The 22,081-nt window shown below is 36.7% G+C and overlaps 1 protein-coding gene across 1 annotated transcript in view; it reads right to left on the bottom strand.

Annotated features, from left to right (window-relative positions):
- The window catches only part of LOC128016507 (polypeptide N-acetylgalactosaminyltransferase 18), a 139,692-nt gene that overhangs the window by 10,216 nt on the left and 107,395 nt on the right, over nucleotides 1-22,081 (bottom strand). Inside the window, exons 7-9 of the mRNA XM_052601056.1 lie at nucleotides 19,951-20,136; nucleotides 14,162-14,299; nucleotides 12,753-12,848 (exon numbers count right to left, since the gene is read on the bottom strand). Coding sequence (XP_052457016.1) covers nucleotides 12,753-12,848; nucleotides 14,162-14,299; nucleotides 19,951-20,136 — 420 coding nt within the window. The remainder of the gene's footprint in view (nucleotides 1-12,752; nucleotides 12,849-14,161; nucleotides 14,300-19,950; nucleotides 20,137-22,081) is intronic.

The raw sequence follows: 22,081 nt of genomic DNA, 5'->3' as shown, positions 1-22,081 counted from the left end.
TGTGTAAAGATTTGACAGATCGAATAGATTGAGGGAGGTCATTCCACAATTTAGGGCCTGCTCGAGAAAAAGCTCTATCACCTCTATGTTTATATTTTGTCCTGGTAGTGTACAGCAGATGTTGATTTTCTGATCTCAGGGATCTAGAGGGGGTGTAGATTGCCACCAAACCGGACAAATACACAGGAGCTAGATTGTGCAAGGCCTTAAAGACAAGTACAAGGATTTTATTTTATTTTATAAATGATTTTATAAATAAGTCGTACTGGCAGCCACTTTAAAGAAATTAATAACGGAGTCACAGATTCATATTTCTTAGCAGACTTAATCATTTTTGCAGCAGCATTTTGGATTTTCTGTAGACGCATAAGTGCTCGAACATCAACTCCTTAATAAAGGGGAATTACAGTAATCCATTCGAGAAAGGACAATGGATGTAATTGCTCTCTCAAAATTTGAACTAGATAGAAATGGTTTAGTCTTGGCTAACAGACGTAAATAAAAAAAAAAAAAAAAACAAGATCTCACCACAGTGTTAATTTGTCTGTCCAACTTTAAATCACTATCCAGAACAAATCCCAGATTTTTTACATTAGATTTAACAAAACCAGTCAAAGAAGTTGCATTTAAGCACTGCAGCACCTCATTCTTTCTAGGGCCAAACACAATAACATCGGTTTTATTTACATTAAGCTTTAAAAAATTTGCAGCCATCCAATCCTTAACATCGTGTAAGCATGCTAATAAAGTGTCAAGTGAGTTTGAATTCAACTCACTCATAGGCAAATAAATCTGCATATCATCAGCGTAGCAATGGAATGACACTTTATATTTGCGAAAAATAGCCCCTAAAGGTAGCATATAAAGGGAGAACAAAATTGGAGCAAGAATTGAACCTTGTGGGACTCCCCAAGGAAGATGTAATCTTGAAGAATTACAGCCCCCAATATTAACAGGAAAAAATCTATCTGTGAGATACGATTTAAACCATTTGAGAATGTTACCTTTTAGGCCAACCCAATGTTCTAGGCAGTTGATCAAAATCTCATGGTCCACCATATCAAACGCTGCACTAAGGTCAAGCAGAATTAAAATAACATTACTGCCTTTATCCAGTGAAACAAAGATGTCATTTAACACTTTGACCAACACTGTCTCAGTGCTGTGGCAGGACTTAAAGCCAGACTGAAATGGCTCACTAACTGAATTCAAAGTGATATGTGCTTGTAGCTGCTTAAATACCACTTTTTCTAAAACCTTGGCTAAAAAAGGTAAATTTGAGATCGGTCTAAAATTATTTGGATCCTCTATTGCCAAATTAGGCCTCTTTAATAATGGCAACTGTAGCATGCTTAAAAACTGCTGGACAGGTGCCCTGGCTAAGGCATTTATTAGTCAGATTCAACACCGTAGTCCCTACACTAGCAAAGGTGACAAAACATCATTTTTAGATGACGAAGGCTTAAGATGTACAACAATATCCGCCAAAACTGGAAGGGTAATGAGATCGAATTCTCTCCATTCTGTGCTACAAGGCACAGCCAGGTCAAAAGACGGAGTCACCGGTAGTTTCGGTATTGTAGAATATAGATCAACAATTTTATCATAAAATTTTTTTCAAAAAGTCTTCACAATTCAGGATAGAAGGATCTGGATGCCTAGTTTCCCTAGGGTTAATAACTGAATTTTTAATCTTGAATAAAATTTTAGGTTCATTCACATGTTGCGTGATAAAATTTGAGTAATACTTATGTTTAGCGTCTCTAGAGGCCTTCTGAAATGTCTGTAGCGATTCTCTGTATATCTCATAATGGACTTGTAATTTATGTTTTTTCCACCTCCTCTCAGCTTGTCGAGCATGTTGTCTAAGTGCCTGTAGGGGTTCATTAACCCATGGCAAATGTTTAATTCACATTCATAAGCTACTGTGGAAGATTACAAGGGCAGGCAATTGAACTGTTCAATAAATGTCTATATATCATGTCATGAGACATCTCCATGCAGCAGACCATGAAAATACATAAGCTAAAGCTGAGATTTCACATCAACTCAAGATGGAGGGCACATTTTAGTGATTTCAAACATATTATGAAGAATTCTGTTATACTCTGAAACTAAAGGAACAAAAGGCAGCACACAAAATTACAGTGCACATAAAGAATGACTCATGCGACCCATTTAAGTAAGGGGTAATTTAAATGAATGAATGAATAAATAAATATGAACTATTATAACAAATTATAAAATATTAACTTATTATTTTCCCCAACTATTATTAAAAATACACCATGCTTATGAGTCACATGTCTGAGACATTCTTTATGTACTCTACTATAGGACTTTAATTATTCACGTTCTCTCGTCACCCACAATTTACAAAGCATTTATTTGATATGTTAACATTTTGATGTTTCATATGTGGATACTTTAAATATAATTATTATTGAATAAAGTTTGGGTATATGCTAATAAACCTATTCCACTATTCCAGGTATTTTTTTTTCCTTTCTTTCTGTCTTTTTTTTTTTTTTTTTTTTTTTTTGATTTGCCATACTAGTATAATTCTCTTTGTTGATTTGTTGACTAAGCAATTTATTATTCATGGAATACAAGTGAGGGCTAGCATTCTGCATTACACACACTCATATCGAATCTCAGTGCATTAACACTTCAGAAAAGATGGTCACATTTAGCCTCTACCAAACATGCCTATACTTTTGCAAAGAAAAACACCTTTATAAGCATTGTATTGAAGGGGTCATATCATACATATTTATCAGTGTATTTTTTCCGTGTGGTCCACTTATAATGCTAGTCCAGTTCTATGCAGCACGGAAGTCATGATATGGTTTTTTTATGACCGTCTTCCAGCATCAGCCCTTAAAAAAGGCAATTTTTGCAACTAGGCGCACTGGAAATATGTGACTCTTCCTTCATTTTTGCTAAACTGTTTGTTTGTTTGTTTGTTTATTTATATAGCACAGTTTAATACAACTCACGTTGCCCAAAGTGCTTTACAGTCACAAGCTAAACAAAAAAATAACAAGAAAATGACAGAGATAGACATATCCACCTCACATAGACATACATAAACATTAACCCATTTAAAAGTGCTCTCCATTTGAATTTAAAAGATGTTGTTTTAACACAGCTTTGAACATGTGTAAAGATTTGACAGATCGAATAGATTGAGGGAGGTCATTCCACAATTTAGGGCCTGCTCGAGAAAAAGCTCTATCACCTCTATGTTTATATTTTGTCCTGGTAGTGTACAGCAGATGTTGATTTTCTGATCTCAGGGATCTAGAGGGGGTGTAGATTGCCACCAAACCGGACAAATACACAGGAGCTAGATTGTGCAAGGCCTTAAAGACAAGTACAAGGATTTTATTTTATTTTATAAATGATTTTATAAATAAGTCGTACTGGCAGCCACTTTAAAGAAATTAATAACGGAGTCACAGATTCATATTTCTTAGCAGACTTAATCATTTTTGCAGCAGCATTTTGGATTTTCTGTAGACGCATAAGTGCTCGAACATCAACTCCTTAATAAAGGGGAATTACAGTAATCCATTCGAGAAAGGACAATGGATGTAATTGCTCTCTCAAAATTTGAACTAGATAGAAATGGTTTAGTCTTGGCTAACAGACGTAAATAAAAAAAAAAAAAAAAACAAGATCTCACCACAGTGTTAATTTGTCTGTCCAACTTTAAATCACTATCCAGAACAAATCCCAGATTTTTTACATTAGATTTAACAAAACCAGTCAAAGAAGTTGCATTTAAGCACTGCAGCACCTCATTCTTTCTAGGGCCAAACACAATAACATCGGTTTTATTTACATTAAGCTTTAAAAAATTTGCAGCCATCCAATCCTTAACATCGTGTAAGCATGCTAATAAAGTGTCAAGTGAGTTTGAATTCAACTCACTCATAGGCAAATAAATCTGCGTATCATCAGCGTAGCAATGGAATTACACTTTATATTTGCGAAAAATAGCCCCTAAAGGTAGCATATAAAGGGAGAACAAAATTGGAGCAAGAATTGAACCTTGTGGGACTCCCCAAGGAAGATGTAATCTTGAAGAATTACAGCCCCCAATATTAACAGGAAAAAATCTATCTGTGAGATACGATTTAAACCATTTGAGAATGTTACCTTTTAGGCCAACCCAATGTTCTAGGCAGTTGATCAAAATCTCATGGTCCACCATATCAAACGCTGCACTAAGGTCAAGCAGAATTAAAATAACATTACTGCCTTTATCCAGTGAAACAAAGATGTCATTTAACACTTTGACCAACACTGTCTCAGTGCTGTGGCAGGACTTAAAGCCAGACTGAAATGGCTCACTAACTGAATTCAAAGTGATATGTGCTTGTAGCTGCTTAAATACCACTTTTTCTAAAACCTTGGCTAAAAAAGAGAATTTGAGATCGGTCTAAAATTATTTGGATCCTCTATTGCCAAATTAGGCCTCTTTAATAATGGCAACTGTAGCATGCTTAAAAACTGCTGGACAGGTGCCCTGGCTAAGGCATTTATTAGTCAGATTCAACACCGTAGTCCCTACACTAGCAAAGGTGACAAAACATCATTTTTAGATGACGAAGGCTTAAGATGTACAACAATATCCGCCAAAACTGGAAGGGTAATGAGATCGAATTCTCTCCATTCTGTGCTACAAGGCACAGCCAGGTCAAAAGACGGAGTCACCGGTAGTTTCGGTATTGTAGAATATAGATCAACAATTTTACCAAAATTAACCCATGGCAAATGTTTAATTTTACCCCTTTTTGCTTTGAGAGGAGCAACATTATCTAAAATATCAGCACAAACAGAATTAAACTGTTCCAAAGACTCATCAACACTTAAATTCATCAAAGACGTTTCAGATAAAATAGAATCACCATAGTCTTTGTACAGAGCAGAGAACTCAGCACCAGTTGAGGAGCTGATTTTCCGAGACCATATTTTTTCTGGCAGTGACTTTCTCATATTCTTATAAAAACATACATTGAACAACACTGTTTTATGGTCCGAAAACACTACCTCATCAATCATAATGTCCTGAATGTGCAGGTTGAAAGATAAAACAAGATCCAATGTGTGGCCCAACTTATGAGTTGGCCCTTTGACCCACTGTATCAGATCAAAAGAGTCAATCATATTTAGAAACTCTCTGGAAACCACATCCTGTCCACAGCACAGGTGTAAATTTAAAACTATCGAACTGTGTAATCAGCCTACACACAAAATCAGAAAATGCATTCATAAAATCTTTATTTGGCTTTGGAGGACGATACACAACAGCCACTAGTACAGGATTAGTCAACATTATCTGAAACGTTGTAGCTCAAAGCTTTTATAAATTTCAGTAGAGATCGGCTGGCATCCAATATCATCTTTAAAAATAGACATAAGGCCCCGACCTCGCCCAGTTAACCTAGGAGAATTATAATAGGAGTAACCCACTGGTAAAAGGTCAGCCAACGGAGTAATATCTCCTACCTTTAACCATGTTTCCGACAGAAAAAGGATATCCAATTTATTGTGGTGATATACATGATAAAATCGTTAAGTATAAAAGTTTTGTTTCCCACGGATGGAATATTGAGTAAAGCCATTTGCACTGTGGCATTTTCTTTGGTCATTTGCCTCTCGATGCAGACGGAGCGAAGATTCCGCAACTCAGTGCCTCTCGTTCAGACGCGTGACCATCCCAATTTTCTCACAAAGGCCGCGCCATCTGGAAGTCTTGGGTGAGTCCAGCCACGCACGCCAGTCGTGAAGCGACAACAAATTTTACGGTTAACATCCCTCCTATCCGCAAGCGTTGATCCTGGATGAAATACGGCACTACATTTTCATTTTCAGTTTCAGTTTTACAATAACACCACCGCGTTTTCCTCACTTCCTACATCGGCATCTTCGATGAGCACCGGAGGAGGAGCGGCACAGGTGCACGGGAATGTTCTCCAACAGGTACTGAGGGATAAAACCCGATCCCTTAAAATCATCTTTAGAAGCAGCATTCACAATCGCCTGGATCGTTAGCAGTTGAGTCCGGTCATAAATAAATAATGAAGATGCATATTGAGTAAAACAGGTTATCAATAACAAGAACAAAACAAAGACAAACAAAACAGGTAGACGGCATGCCATGAACACCGGCACCATCTTCGTCACAACTTCGTCAAAACTAAATGTTTTACTGCATCTAGTATTTATTTTAGCTATAGCATACCTATACATACATTTTGTTGTCATTTTCAGTTCAATGAACAGTGAAGGCAGTAAAACAGCAACAACTTTTAACACAACTGATAATGGGGCAAGTAGACAATAAATAAACACTTTTGCGCCATTTCTTGAACAATGTTATGTTATGACCTCAAAACACTTTTACCATAGTGCATGATTTGTAAACGAATACATTTTGATGTTTGTATCACATAAACAGGTGTATATATTTGTCTCTTCTGTCGTAGTAAACTTGCTCGGTAGCGTACCTGGTACAGTCCTGCACTTGCGATTTAAAGCACTTGGGCGTGAGTCCAGTGAAACACGAGTCATGACACTCAACAAAAGAGCTCAAAGCATCGTAAAAGGAAGCTAAAATGGCATGGCTTCTTTAACAAATGTGTTTTATTTCACATTTACTTTTGTTAATATTTTGGTTAGGGTTTTGTGCAGAGGCAGTATTCACCGGATCAGTTTGCTGTGGTAGATACAAATAAACCATTGCCACAATCAAATCTAACAGATTCTAAAAAAATGTATCTCACCAATTTGTGCCAATCACTAGGTATTTCACTTTAAAAGTGCAATGAAATGTGAACTAATGGGATGGTTGTTGGATATGATGTGACAGAAAATGACTATTGTGTCATTAAAGGGCGTGCCAAACATCTCAAAGATTCAAAAGGAAGCACTGCTAATTGTGTTGTTGATGTAATTTCCTGTGATGGAAGGCGTGTCAATGTGTGAGCCAGAAACACCAGTGGCATCTGTCTGAAAAATCACCGGCACTCACTCCAAAAGGCCTGCAGGAGCTCAAACCTTCAGTGACTTGTAGGATTAAGAAGCTTCTAAGCTGTTAGTGTGTGTAGTGCATGTTTCTGTGTGACTGAACCTGTGTAGAGAAAAGCTGAGCATAAGGGGAGCAGCCAAGGGGCTAAGGGACATCTGGCAGGCATGTCAGACTAGCCTTTCAAGAGCCATTCTGGCCGAGGTAAATCACTGCTTAAGTCATAAACTTAGCATTGCATGTTGTCTCATGCATAAAGTATTCACCCATGAATTAATTCTTTAAAAGTGTCATTATAATGGAAGCTCTGAAGCGAAAATGCTGTAGAAAAGTGTGGAGCACTCCATTTGTTGCTCCTTAAGTTTGTAGAGAACACTGAGCAGCCGACTGAAAGGCAGGTGTGTTTCCCTCCTGAAGGATTTTCTCTTGTTTAAAGTTCAGAGAGTCCCTAGCAAGCTTTAGTTTCAAAAGATAATATTACCAAAGTATTGAAACATAAAACTCGTTATCTTGATGACATTTGGGTTGAGAACAAGATTCAGGCTTTTAGAATAGTCCCAGGTTGGTACTACATACTACACGTATAAAGGTAAAAATAAATGAATATAAAGAAAATAGCTTAATGGTATGGTGTTGATTTGCTGATTCAAAATAAACCTGGTCATAATGTAAAAAAGGTAGCAGAACTTCATACGTCATCTGCACGGAACTGCTTCCATGAACAATGGTGAGTGCAAGCTAGATTCAATTGATTATTACATTTTAAATATGATCATTTTTTCTAACAAAAATGCATTGATTCGCTACAAGAGGCCTTTGTTCAGCTTGGAAGATGAAAGACAATTTTTAATATAATTCCGAATGGATTCGTCTAAAAGAAGAAAGTCATATACACCTAGGATGCCTTTAGGGTGAGTAATTTATGGCCTAATTTTTATTTTTGGGTGACCTAGTCCTTTAATGAAAAGGACTGCCATTTCTGTAAAAACCCTGCCATGATCTACAACATTCAGAGAAAAACAAGGACAGCAAGCCATTGCAATTTCATAGCAATTACCATGCTGGTTGGAACTGTTAATAGAACTGCACCTCAAAGGGAAACCGCGCTGACCACCTCACATCCTTGTGATGACTCACATTTTCAATCCATCATTTCAGATGTAAGTGCTGCATTATTGTAGTGAAAATTATAATTGATGACTCTATCCTTTGGTTTTGTAATTGCAATTATTAATTTTAACATCTGGTATTATACTTTTTTTGTGTGTGCTAAATTGATGTTCATTCCCATTATAAATAAATACAGCTGTCATAGAATATTATAGTGTTAGATTTGGAGTCTTGATCTTGTGGTCTTGGTCTTGAGACCTCATATGATCACATAAAACCGACATTGGCCTGGATCTTGTTCTCATTACTCAATGACTTAAGGTGAGCACTAGCTGTCACCTAGCACTGCTGTTTCACAAATCTTTCCTGAACAGTGCGCTATCCACTTGTTACATCTGAAATCACGTGTCACCGCTTCCATATCCAAATACTCCACAGGAAAACAGATGCTGTGAGCATGGGAGACTGTAGTGTTAACTGTAAGTTTGAAAATGTTTAGCTTAAATGTTTAATATGAATAAACAGTGCTAATAAATGGCTGCTGAGGTATTATTCTCAAATTAAGCAAGTCGAGGCTTGGACCCGGAAAATTTCCTTGGGAACAGCTCTGTCTTGCCATATTTTACATGTCTAATAGTGTGTTCATGTGTGCACAGGTTTGAAACGTTTGCCAAGAACTTCCTATTTTTGTATGAACTCTACTGTCAAAAATCCTCATTCCTGGCATTTGGAAAGAAAAACAAGTCTGCCTTCACTGCATTTTGCACATGCTTCAAATGTTAGGAAAGTAACACCTTTGGACAGAATCATTGAACTTTGAGCATTGAGATCTTGACCAAATGGAAATAAGTTGTTGTTGTTGAAGGGCCATCATATCATTATGATGTCATATGTCATTAGCATCGAAAGTATATTTGGTTATTTTATTTTGTATCCTTGAAATGGAATCTGCTGATGTTAACTGCCATGAAACTGAACTGCCATGAGATGAGTCCTGATTATAAATTCAACAGGGTTCTTGTCATAGGAAAGACAAAGACAATTTGGATGTGACAGGAACAGATCGGAAAGAGAGAAAAAATGGACTATTATTGCTTAAAATCATTAACCTAGCACACAAATAATTGCATATTCCACACATCAACAAAGTGCAATATCCTATTATTCATCCTATAGAATGTAAAAAAAAATATAATAATTACGATAAGTAATGCAAAATTCGAAAAACTTGCACAATCATACATTATAATTCACTACAGACTTTTGCAGATCTATGTTGATAATATTATAGATCAGTGTTTCCACAATGTTTTGAATTTACACACTTGAAATTCACACTGAATGTGTTTTACATACACAATAACCATATTTAATTTTCTATCATCAATTAATTCAATTTGTTTGAGTATCATTCAGTTTATCTACCTGAATATAGCTTGTTTCACAGCTAGCCATTTTTTTTCTAATGCATTTTGAAAATGTTTATTTAAATAACAAATAAATGATGCAAATAGTCAATAATAAAATTTTGGTAACTATTTCTTAGCAGTTTCATTTATGTATGATCATGTTAAAACTGTAATCCAAATTAATGGATGTTTTATATTTAAATGCATAGATCCTAAATTTAGTCTTACATATTTATGCATTTTTTGGAGTTGTGAACTGCCAACATACAAAGCCGTCCAAATAAATTTCAGCTATAGATTAGCTACGGATTATAATGATTGTGGTTTTCAATAGCATTTTATGTACAGTTAACATCACCGCCAAGCATTCAAAAAAATCTGTAATGCTGTCGCTCAGACTTTAATAAACACCACTGATATATTTCCATATTTTGCTGTGAAGTTTAGGCCTCCTCCGGCAACCCCCAGAGTCTCAAAGATATTGGCAGAAAGGTCTGGAAAAACAGCCACCACTGCACAAAAACACTTATGACTATCATCAAGCCCACTCTGTCTGCCGCTCTATTGTGTCTGACCATGTACTGTCCGTTTCTCATTTAAAGGCAACGTGCAGTTTCACTACTTCAAACTCTTTCATTCATGGATGAGGTTTTAAAACTCATAGTACAGACAACATAAAGTATTAACCACCAAGAACAATATTTTCTTTGGTGAGGTTGCTCCATTATAGCTCAAGAGATTTTGAAGTTCTCAGTTATTTCTCATTTTATCTCAGTTATTTATAAAATACCAGAGAAGAGAAATATCTATTTGCTCTCTATTTAATCTCACTGCTGTCCGGGAGAAACAGTTCAGATACTAAAGAGATCTCATTCATTTCTAAGGGCACAGACATTAAATCAGATTGCTATTTTTGTGATCCATAATTATCTGCTGTATTGGCACGTAACTGTTTATCTGGATAAACTAGATTATTTTTCCTCCGTTTTAACAGAAAACAGAATTAATAAAAATGATCAAACCAGAAGAAAACAGCAAACAAAACATTTCTCTTTCCATTTAGTAAGCTGTTGAAACCCCATTTAAATGATCTGCTGAAAATTCCCTGGTGATCTGTGAGCCAAGCAATTCATCAGTATTGAAAAACTCATTTCTCACCTGTGAATTTTCTAGGCTAATTCTGCTGCAAGCAAACTCTTTCTTTTGAGCTTGTTGTGTTTTGGGAATCATGCTTTCATAACCTTTTCCTGTCTTATTCAGCCCCTTCTCTGCTGGATCAGGTGTTGCAGCACCTTCTATGACTTAGTGTTCACCCTTTTCTTGTCCTTTACCATCTTGAGTGGCTTCATCAGCTCTAGTGCTGCTCTCTGACTCTCTTGAGTATATGAGTGCACTACAGATCCTTCCATGTCACACCTGAAACCATTCAGTTTCCTTTCTTACATAATCTAAGTTATATTTTGTTAATTTGACCATAATATTCAGTAAATTTTGGAGATCAAGAGAGTTTATTTGGTCAATGACATCATTTTCTCTTGAAAGAAGCTACTAAAAGGGTTTTTGCAGGGCATTTTGAAACAAGATGGCCATGTCAAGATAACCCGAACTCTACTGAACATTAAAGAGGAACATTAAAGAACACTGTCTTCCTCATCGGGTCTACGCTGACTATACCAAAGAGCCTTTTCACAAATGTGTAACAAATGTGTGATGTATTTTGTGCACAGAGCCTAAAAAAGGATTTTGAACATTAACTCGACATGTACTACAAAATGCAACTATATTCTCACCCAACTGTTTATATAAAGTGAAATATATAAGTATGTCCGACTACAAGCATACATACAATAGTAGGCTTGTACAGTGTGTATGTACAGGACAGGGGTCGTAATTGTGTACATGAGTCATTACATTATGATCACCCCCAGCACCCAGAGCAATGACTGCACCGAGCAGCCGGATGGTGCTGCAGGTGCAGTTCACAGAGCAGTATATATACAGTACAGTACCACCCGAGGACCGGCTTTCGGTCAGTAGAGTGTTCAGTTTCAGAATGGGAAAAGCTGCTGATTTATCAGACAAATTGTGATGGCATGGCACCTCAGAACTTCAGTATCTGAGTCAACGTGTCTTAAGGGTTGTTTGCATGTTGCTGTAGTGTGCATGTATTGTAGTGTGTATTGTGCACATATTGAAGTGTGTAGACATTGTTCACAGTGACAGCAGGGCCACAGTGTGACAAATCACCAGCAGCCACAACAGTGGTGACCAGGGCAGTGTGTCACAGCTCACAGTTCATTTCAGCCTTTTGTGTATGTCATTGGCAACAATGCATGAAATGGGCCCAAGATCATTGAGATTGCACTGTGGATGATTGGAAGAATATTGCCTGGTCTGATGAATCAAGATTCTTGGTACATCATGCAGAAGGCCAATTGTGGATATGCCAATTACCAAAAGAGGCTGTGGTACCTGGATGCACTGTTGGGCAGAAACAGGCCAGTTATGCTATGGATGATGGACACTTTTGGCCACATTATTGCAATAGCACAACTCATGACAGTTGTCAGCTATCTAAACATTGTTAAGGACCAAGTGCACCCATTAATGGCAGCTGTGTTCCCTGCCCGTGATGGCTGTTACCAACAGGGTGAGGTGCCGTGCCATAATGCCTGAAATGTCAAGGAGTGGTCTGAGGAACATGATGGTGAATTTCCATTAATGCATTTTCCTCCAAATTCACCCAGTCAAACATTTGTAGTTTGACTTTGAAAAGTGGGTTCACGTTACATCACCATCACTCCACAATGTACGGGAAGTGGAGGACCTGCTGTTGATATTATGGTACCAGATACCCCAGGAGATCTATTGCCACCTTGTCGAATCAATGCCTCGCGGAGGTATTACAGATTACTGGTTATATTGTAATTCCTCATCAGTGTGTGTGTGTGTGTGTGTGTGTGTGTGTGTGTGGTGTGGATGTGTGTGTGTGTGTGTGTGTGTGTATATATATATATATATATATATATATATATATATATATATATATGTATATCATTTTTACTATGCCATTTTGTTTGGAATTAACCACACTGATGCATTTAACTGACAGTCCTTATAAAACACCAACAGAGAAGAGAACCAATGTCACAGTCACTCCACTGATGCAGGTGAACAGAGCGAGACAGGCAACTCACCTGAGGTGTCATCCCGTGACAAAGGTAAAGGATGGGAATGTTGTCAGAGTCTGGCCCTTGGTCGAGACACAAGTCAGTCTTCAGAGAGTTTCTCAGCTGAGAGAAAAATAAAACTGACGGTTTAGCATCAGCAGAATTAAGTGTTCAATGAAGTGCATGTCATTTTTTGCTCTTTCACAAACAGCATACAGCAGATAAAACTCAACAGTGTTTCTTACTTGCATCGTAATGAGGTTCACTTCTCTTTCCTTATTACAGGTTCTAATTATAAAATTCACTTTCATAAGTGTACCCAACTGTTACAACTGCATACTCATGAATCATCTAAATTATATTCCACCCAAAGTCCTTGGTGAAGTAAAAGAGCCATAGTCAAGCCTTCCACAAATAATTCAAACTCGCTACTTTTCTGTTTACCTGATTCTACCTCCAGAGTATAAACACTCTATTAGTAAAACCATTTCATGCAGAGCCTCAAAAACTACTTGTCTCAGTAGACTTCAAAGTGTATTGCAACTGTTACGTCTAATGAAAATAATGTTTAAACACATGGCTGTATCGGTGACAACCGAATTCCTTGCGGAGGACTTCAATGGATCATATCTCTGTTTTGGCATTTTCCGTTGGATTCAGCTGAATAACTGCTGTGCCTTTTATCACTGCGTGCTGAATATCCAGCCAACATGATTGACAGCCTCATCAAATGCAGTCACTCAGAGTAAAGTAATAAGGGCGAGAGCTATTTTTGAGCTCTTTACTCCCCGAATTCATTTAAATAAGGCTGACCTATTTTCCTCAGTTTCTTCCTTTTAAATCGCAACTATGAAAACACATATGATGAAATCAAGCACAGAATGAACAGCCTGCATCAGTTTCTGCATCAATACTGAAGAGTCAAGTGTATTATTATTAAGTCTAGTACTAGGGAATAAAAAGTGAATGATTGTTAGGACTTGACTTGCATGGCTAATGTAAACAGTATGGGTGAGTCGCGCTTCGATGGCTTTTGTCAAGCAAATTGGAAAATCCTTTTCAGGCGCCTTGGACAAAACGGAGAGTGGGTGTCACACGTGGCGAGCGCTGCTCTCAAATCCAGCCTCAATGGTACAATATCTGGGCATTCAATATGAGCTGTAGCTTATTCAGCACTCACAGGAGCCACGGTTAAAGCATTAGCCATGTGGAGAGAAACTGTCTTGCATCTGCCACTGCTCTGACTGGCCTAATCTTTTCACATGCAGGGTTATATTACACAATTTGATTTCATATAACACTGCACTGCTGGGAAATGAATCTATCTGAGAAGATATACAGTTATTTGCACAGAATCTGAACTCTTTATTTGCTCTTTTCATGTGCTGAGCATTTATGCCTGCTTCCGTTTCATTGGGTTTAATACAAATACTCACCACTCCATATGCGACGGTATCTGTATACATCCTCATCTCAGGATAAATGTTCACTAGGTACCAGCGGAAGGTCTTGCACTGCAGTTTTTTCCTCAGTGCTTTCCGTTCCGTGATGTCACCGATGTCTATCCCTGAGTCCTGATAACACACAAACAAATGCAAAAAGATAGAGACCGTTTTTCATTTTATTAATGATTGAGCCACACAAATTGCCTGCTATTTAGTTTCCTTTCTAAAACTGAGATGTTTCAAACTAAATAAGTTTGAACTATAATACATTTATAGGTTTTTCCGATGTCCTTAATATAATTTCCAGTCTTTTTCCAGTTTCTTAAAGGGATATTTCACTCAAAATGGAATAAGATATTTTGAAGAATGTTGCTAACTAAACAATTTGGTTTATCTACCAATTTGGTTTGGTTCCAATTGACTTCTACTGTTGGGCCAAAAATATGTCTCTTAACATTCTTCAAAATATCTTCTTTTTTGTTCAGCAGAAGGAATAAATGCACACAGGTTTGTAATGACATAAGGGTGAGTTAATTATGACAGAATTGATCATATTTTCACTGTATGTTGTAACTACCAATGACTTTTAGTCGTAACGATAAGCATAATATTGTACAACCTTTGCTCCTCACAAATTAAGGAAGAGATTACTGGAGACTGGACTGGAGATATAAAATCAGGCTGAATTGCCATATTATATCAGTGATTTAAATACCGCATTGAGCCCCATACCACTGGATTTGAAATAAAAAAGAACATCTCAGTTCATGTTGCTCAGCACACTAGAGTCACGTCTTTGTTCCTGCTTCAACAGTCACTTCCCTTTCTCCCTTTCCCTCCTCTCAACATTCAGCTTGGGTCTGGGAATCTGTTGCAATCTCACAACGCCTTCCGCTTTCACCAGATCTTAATTGCTGTCTCACTGATAAATGCACAAGCAGGACCAAAGCTCCCTAAATAAATGGAGCACTGTAACATATGGTTGGAGGCAGAGCTGAGGGCTGGAGAACTATAAATGAGGTAATGACTGCAGACAATAACAACTGTATTTCTCTATGCATTCTAATAACTTTTCTACAGTCTTTATAATCAAATTTGCATTTTATGACTGTTTTATACTGTATTACTGGACAGTACTGACTGTGGTGCACAATCTTTATTTCCAACAACGGAAACAGAGTGTTTATGGGTCACTCCTGTTCCTGTTCCTGTTCCAATGCTCTGTTCAAGCTCAGCCAGTAAGTGGGTTTTAAATGACTTTGAGAACTTTTATATTATTTTCAGGAAATATCAATGTAATTATTATTATTATTATTATTTTATTTAATGTGTTACAAATAAAAGTACAATTAATAACAGCATTTTCTTACAACATGTATGTATGTGAGTAGATGTGAGCACACATTTTTTTATTCTTTATTTTAACAAAGCAAAAGAACAATGACTACAGATCACAAAAAGTGCATTCCAACACATACATATACCCTAAATAAATAAATAAATAAATAAAATAAATAATTAAAATAAAATCCTCATTAGGGCTGGGCGATATATCTAATGATATGATCATGCGCATATAAACAGTAAAGCTGCTTCCATTATTACCGCTAAAATCGCCTTCACCTGCGTATAATTGGAGTAGCTTTTAATAAACAGAGCCGTAGATCAATGACAAGCTACGCAATATCGCGTTCATTATCCCCGATGAATCGCCTTAGATAATGAACGCGATATTGCGTAGCTTGTCAGCGATCTACGGATCTGTCTATTAAATGCTGCTCCATTCAAAAGCAGGTGATGGCGATTTAGCTGTCATCACGGAACCTGATTTACTGACTAGATGCGCATGATCATATCGTTAGATATATCGCCCAGCCCTAATCCCCATACTTGCATCTATTTTGGAATCATAAATAGGTTCCATGTCTGATAACATCCATTTTCTCTTTTGACCTACAGCTAATATATTCCAGTGAAAGAAAATCAAATATCACCATGTGCCTTTCTGAAACGGTTGACAGCAGTTTATCATAGATCCATTTAAGAAAAATTATCTTACCAACAATCAATTAAACATTTCAATTAATAACTCATGCTATTTTTATAATTATCTTGAATTATTAATTAATAAGGATATATAAGTGTAAAAAAGGTAAAGGTAAACTCATTGCCTGACCGTCCAGCATGTCGTAAAAAGACCTACTGTATAATGATCCAGAATACTGCAGCATAACCTGTCTTCACTGAACCCAAAAGGGCTCCCTTCACACCTTTGTCTCGCTACACCAGATGCCAATTTCTACCCACATCAGATTCAAGCAACTGATGCTGCCATATAAAATCTGCACCCTCCTACACACACTCACTTTTATATGTCTATGCTTCCTCTGAGACTGCTGGGGTCTTTGAATGAGCGGAGCTTGTGCTATTATCACAATGAGGCACTTTTCAGAACATTCATGTTCACTGTTCCTTGATGGTGGAATACTGCAAATGTCACCAGAACAATCATATCCACTATTTTTTTTTTTTTTTTTTTTTGTGCAGAAGCAGGCTGTTTTGTACAGCTAAAAATAAATAGCTGGAAGCTGATGAGACCATAAACCTGACACATTAATTACCTACAAACACTGCAACAGCCATATATAATGTTACACCCTTCTGGGTCTCGACTAAGATCAGTTTAATAAAGCTTGCACTTGAATCTACAACCTCATTGTCATGGCCAGTCCATTACAAAGTGTATTTCAGCAAATAATATACCCAGAATGTAAAAATATGCAATCTACTCCACTTTACTGCAACACTGCAGATTTACTGTTTGCAGGTTTTATTTTTTTTACCTAAAACGTCACACCATGACATATCAGTCACATATCAATCACAAGGCATAATTCACCAAAAATTCCATCTCCAGTCCCCCTGCATATATACAGGTACTGGTCATATAATTAGAATATCATCAAAAAGTTGATTTATTTCACTAACTCCATTCAAAAAGAGAAACTTATATTATATTCATTCATTACACACATGTTGATACATTTCAAATGTTTATTTTTATTTTTATTTTGATGATTGTAACTGACAACTAAGGAAAATCCCAAATTCAGTAACTCAGAAAATTAGAATATTACTCAAGACCAATACAAATAAAGGATTTTTAGAAATCTTGGCCAACTGAAAAGTATGAACATGAAAAGTATGAGCATGTGCAGCACTCAATACTTAGTTTGGGCTCCTTTTGCCTGCAGCAATGCGGCGTGGCATGGAGTCGATCAGTCTGTGGCACTGCTCAGGTGTTATGAGAGCCCAGGTTGCTCTGATAGGGGCCTTCAGCTCTTCTGCATTGTTGGGTCTGGCATATCTCATCTTCCTCTTCACAATACCCCATAGATTTTCAATGGGATTAAGGTCAGGCAAGTTTGCTGGCCAATTAAGAACAGGGATACCATGGTCCTTAAACCAGGTACTGGTAGCTTTGGCACTATGTGCAGGAGCCAAGTCCTTTTTTTGAAAATAAAATCTGCATCTCTATGAAGTTTGTCCATAAAGTTCTGGTATATGGCTGCATTGACCTTGGACCACAGAAAACACAGTGGACCAACATCAGCAGATGACATGGCACCCCAAACCCCAAATCACTGACTGTGGAAACTTTACACTTGACCTAAAGCAATGTGGATTGTGTGCCTCTCCTCTCTTCCTCCAGAGTCTGGGACCCTGATATCCAAAGGAAATGCAAAATTGACTTTCATCAGAGAACATAACTTTGGACCACTCAGAGCAGTCCAGTCCTTTTTGAAGCTAGACACTTCTGACGCTGTCTGTTGTTCAAGGGTGGCTTGACACAAAAAATGCGACAGCTGAAACCCATGGCTTGCATACGTCTGTGTGTAGTGGTTCTTGAAGCACTGACTCCAGCTGCAGTCCACTCTTTGTGAATATCCCCCAAATTTTTGAATGGGTTTTGTTTCACAATCCTCTGCAGGGTGCGGTTATCCCTATTGCTTGTACACTTTTTTCTACCACATCTTTTCATTCCCTTCACCTCTCTATTAATGTGCTTGGACACAGAGCTCTGTGAACAGAAAACCTCTTTTGCAATGACCTTTTGTGTCTTGCCCTCCTTGTGCAAGTTGTCAATGGTCTTCTGTTGGAAACTGTCAAGTCAGCAGTCTTCCCCATGATTGTGTAGCCTACGGAACTAGACTGAGAGACCAGTTAAAGGCTTTTGCAGGTGTTTTGAGTTAATTAGCTGATTATTTTCACAATATTCTAATTTTCTGATATACTAATTTTGGGATTTTCCTTAGTTGTCTGTTATACTCATCAAAATTAAATTTTTGAAATATATCAGTCTGTGTGTAACCAATAAATATAATATACAAGTTTCACTTTTGAATGGAATTAGTGAAATAAATCAACTGTTTAATTATATTCTAATTATATGACCAGCACCTGTACACATATATATATATATATATATATATATATATATATATATATATATATATATATATATATATATATATATATATATATATATATATGTATATATATATATATATATATAAGGGCTGTCAAATGATTAAAATTTTTAATCAAATTAATCAGGATTAATCACTATTTGCAATTAAACCTGAATCGTAACCATTTTTTTTTCTGAAATGCATACCAAAAGATAAATAACAGGACACAGATACATAATTTTCATGTATTGATTAATCAATATGTGGTTCTTTTTTTCTGAATTTCAAAAGTTTAACATTTACTTAGATAAATTTTACCTGAGCACTATATCAAACCATGCCATTTAACTACAGATAGTGTAAGAGTTTTAGGTGAACCAGTGGTTAAATATAGCCACATATCTATGAAATTATGCATAGAGAAACTCGAAAGAATGAACTCAGAAACACAAACATGTGCCCTCTGCACTCTGGGCACTCTTGTTTTTGATAGGTGTTCATTTGCTCTGCCACAATACTTTAGGATCGATATTTTCACGTTCTGAAGGCTTCAAGTGCCAGTAAAACCAAGTAAAAATGCATATGCTTTTCCAAACAGCTGTAATTTTCGCTGTATTGCATGTAGGCGTTCTGCGCATGCGCAGTGTGAAACACAGGACGCTAGAACAGGAAGAAGCTCCAGTGTATCAACTACCAAAGTCGTCTCTGTTTATCGAGCTTGGCATTAATGTATTTGAGAGTAACTGGGGCAAAACCTTAAGCTTCTTCAGTGTTTTCGTCGCGGCGCTCGCTGCTGTTTTTTTACTATCTTGAGAATTCAGAGATCGACGAGACTTTGCTGACCTGAATAATATGTCACACTGCGCATGCGTGAAATGCGTTAAAAAATTTGACGTAATTAACGACAAACAACTAATTAATGTCGTTAACGCGCTATTTTTGACAGCCCTAATATATATATATATATATATATATATATATATATATATATATATATATATGAAAGTCAATGGAATCAAACTTGTAGTGTTACCACTAAATAGACCACTAAAACCTCTAAATAGACAACTCTTACATGCATGTTTGATTATTGACACAAATTAATTACAATATAAACAATACTCCTATGAATCTTAACCCCTAAATCTTGAATTGCAAATTTATCTCCTTTGACTCTTTTGAATAAATTTAGTTTTGCATTGCTCATTTATAAGACATGTTGGATAAAAGCAACTGCTACTTAAGTGAATGTAAATGTCAACATGACTTTCCAGCAGTATGTACAGTAGCTGACATAATAGAACTCACCTCTTGTGGAATGTTCCAGGCCATGTAGACGTGGCTTTTAAACTCATCCATCCACACTTCAGCCACTCTCAGAGCATTTCTGCGCACATGGGCAGTGAGATCTTCAGTGTAGGGTTTGTGGGCGCGCTCAATATGGGCGATACGGGCACAGGGCAACACCTCCACACTTCCTCCACACTGCCACACCTACACATACACATAAAGAATATAAATGAAAAAAAAAAAAAAAAAATCATGCTGAGAAATAAAAAAAGGCCCAATTCTTGGCAAGACCGATTTACACGCTGAACCAGACTGAGGAGCAGATGAAGTGCAGAAGTTTGTATGAAGATCTTTCATAACTCTTATGTCTCTATGACTAAAGCTTATCGGAACCTCTTAAGAACACCCAAACATGAGACCCTATAAAGTCTGAAAGGGAATTTAATATATGTGGCCTGTGTAGTACATAAGATTTAAAATAAGGATAAAATAATAAATGTACCCAGGCATGTAAACACTGACTTGGTTCAGTCACAAGCAGACACCTAACCTTTACTCTAACCCTTACCCTAATTCAGAGCACACAAACAAATACACAACAAACTATTTTTTTAAAGTTCTTAGTATTTAATTAATTATACCTTTGTAAAAAAAAAAAAAAAAAAAAAAAACGTAGGCACAGGTTAGCCAACCTTCAAAAAAAGACCACTTATTCTTGAAAGAATAAATTTAAGTGCAATTAAATTAAAATGTATTGGGGTTTAAATAGAGTGATTTTTGACCCACTTAAGTAAAACTTAAAAGTAAAACTTACATCTTACGTAACACAAGTAATAAGCATATTTAATTAGTACTTAATTACATCTCTGAAATATAGCTAGTGTACTGTTGAATGTGCTGACAAGCATTTATTTTAAACTAAATATACTTCATTTTTTTCTGTTGAAACTTGTGTCATGACTTTAATAGATCTGTAATATATTTGTTATTACACATTGTAATGATGCAGTTGCAATTTATTACATTCGAGATACATTAACTTTAATATTGGATATAATACAACTATAGTTAAAAATATACTTTACACGGGCTATATTTTTGCATGTCAAAAGCAACTGGCAACAATATTAAACCTAGTTGAACAGGCTAAATAAGCAATGAAGCCTTAAAGATGGGGTAAATGATTTCGAAGAGGCTAGCAATAGCAAGCTTGTTTTTAAAGCATAAGATTCCACCCTCCCTGGAAATCACTCTCCAAAGCCACACCTCCTCCAAAACACATGACACAATGAGAGACGGCTTTGGTGGGGGGTTGAATGCACCACTGTCAGATTACCTCATGTCTCATTAACTGATGATATGCTCATGTCTCATTCAAACAAAATATTACAGTACAAACCATAATATTAAAATAATAACCCCTGCCATTCTTGCTCAGTATGCAATAGAGTAATGGAACGGGCTGATGTCGTATTATATCTGCGTGGAGTCTACAGGTTGAATGAAGGAATGCAAATACATACGTTGTCCCGTAGGTAGGACAAGGGATATGATTGGACGAACATTTTATGGTCCTACATCTTCCAAAGACAATATAAATACATACAAATACATTTAGACCACATAATGTAGTGATTGCTATTAGAATGTGCCAAACCACCTACCCTGCTTTTAAAATCTATGTTGGGGACAACAGCACAGTATCCTAAACTAAGGATTTGTACAAAACATAAGAGTGCATTGGTGAAAAGCTATGCTGTATTTTTATTATTTTTATCATAATTTTACATTAAATTAAAAGCTCTTACAACAACAATAATATAAGTACCCAACTACTATTTATATTAAGACAAAACTTCCAATGCCCTGTCAAGATGAGAACTGGATTTTGAAGGCACTGTTATAGTCAGCCAATTGTCAGCAACCACAGTCTGTAGAAAAACATGACAATCTAAGAGGTCAGGACTTCACTTTGAAGCCAGAGGGACGATGTCAAGATTGTGTCGAGTGTATTGTTAGGCTGAGCGGGAGAAGCTATCAAGGATGCCCGATATATGCTTCACTCCAGCAGGTGCACTCGGCTCTCACTGTGGGGAGGAAGATGAAGCTGTCATTATAGCACAGACAGGACTCACTATCAATGTATTGC

Source organism: Carassius gibelio, chromosome A7 (genome assembly GCF_023724105.1).
Source record: "Carassius gibelio isolate Cgi1373 ecotype wild population from Czech Republic chromosome A7, carGib1.2-hapl.c, whole genome shotgun sequence".
In the NCBI taxonomy this organism is placed as follows: Eukaryota; Metazoa; Chordata; class Actinopteri; order Cypriniformes; family Cyprinidae; genus Carassius; species Carassius gibelio.
The sequence above is the reverse complement of the archived record's forward strand: the minus strand, read 5'-3'. Positions and strand labels throughout refer to the sequence as shown.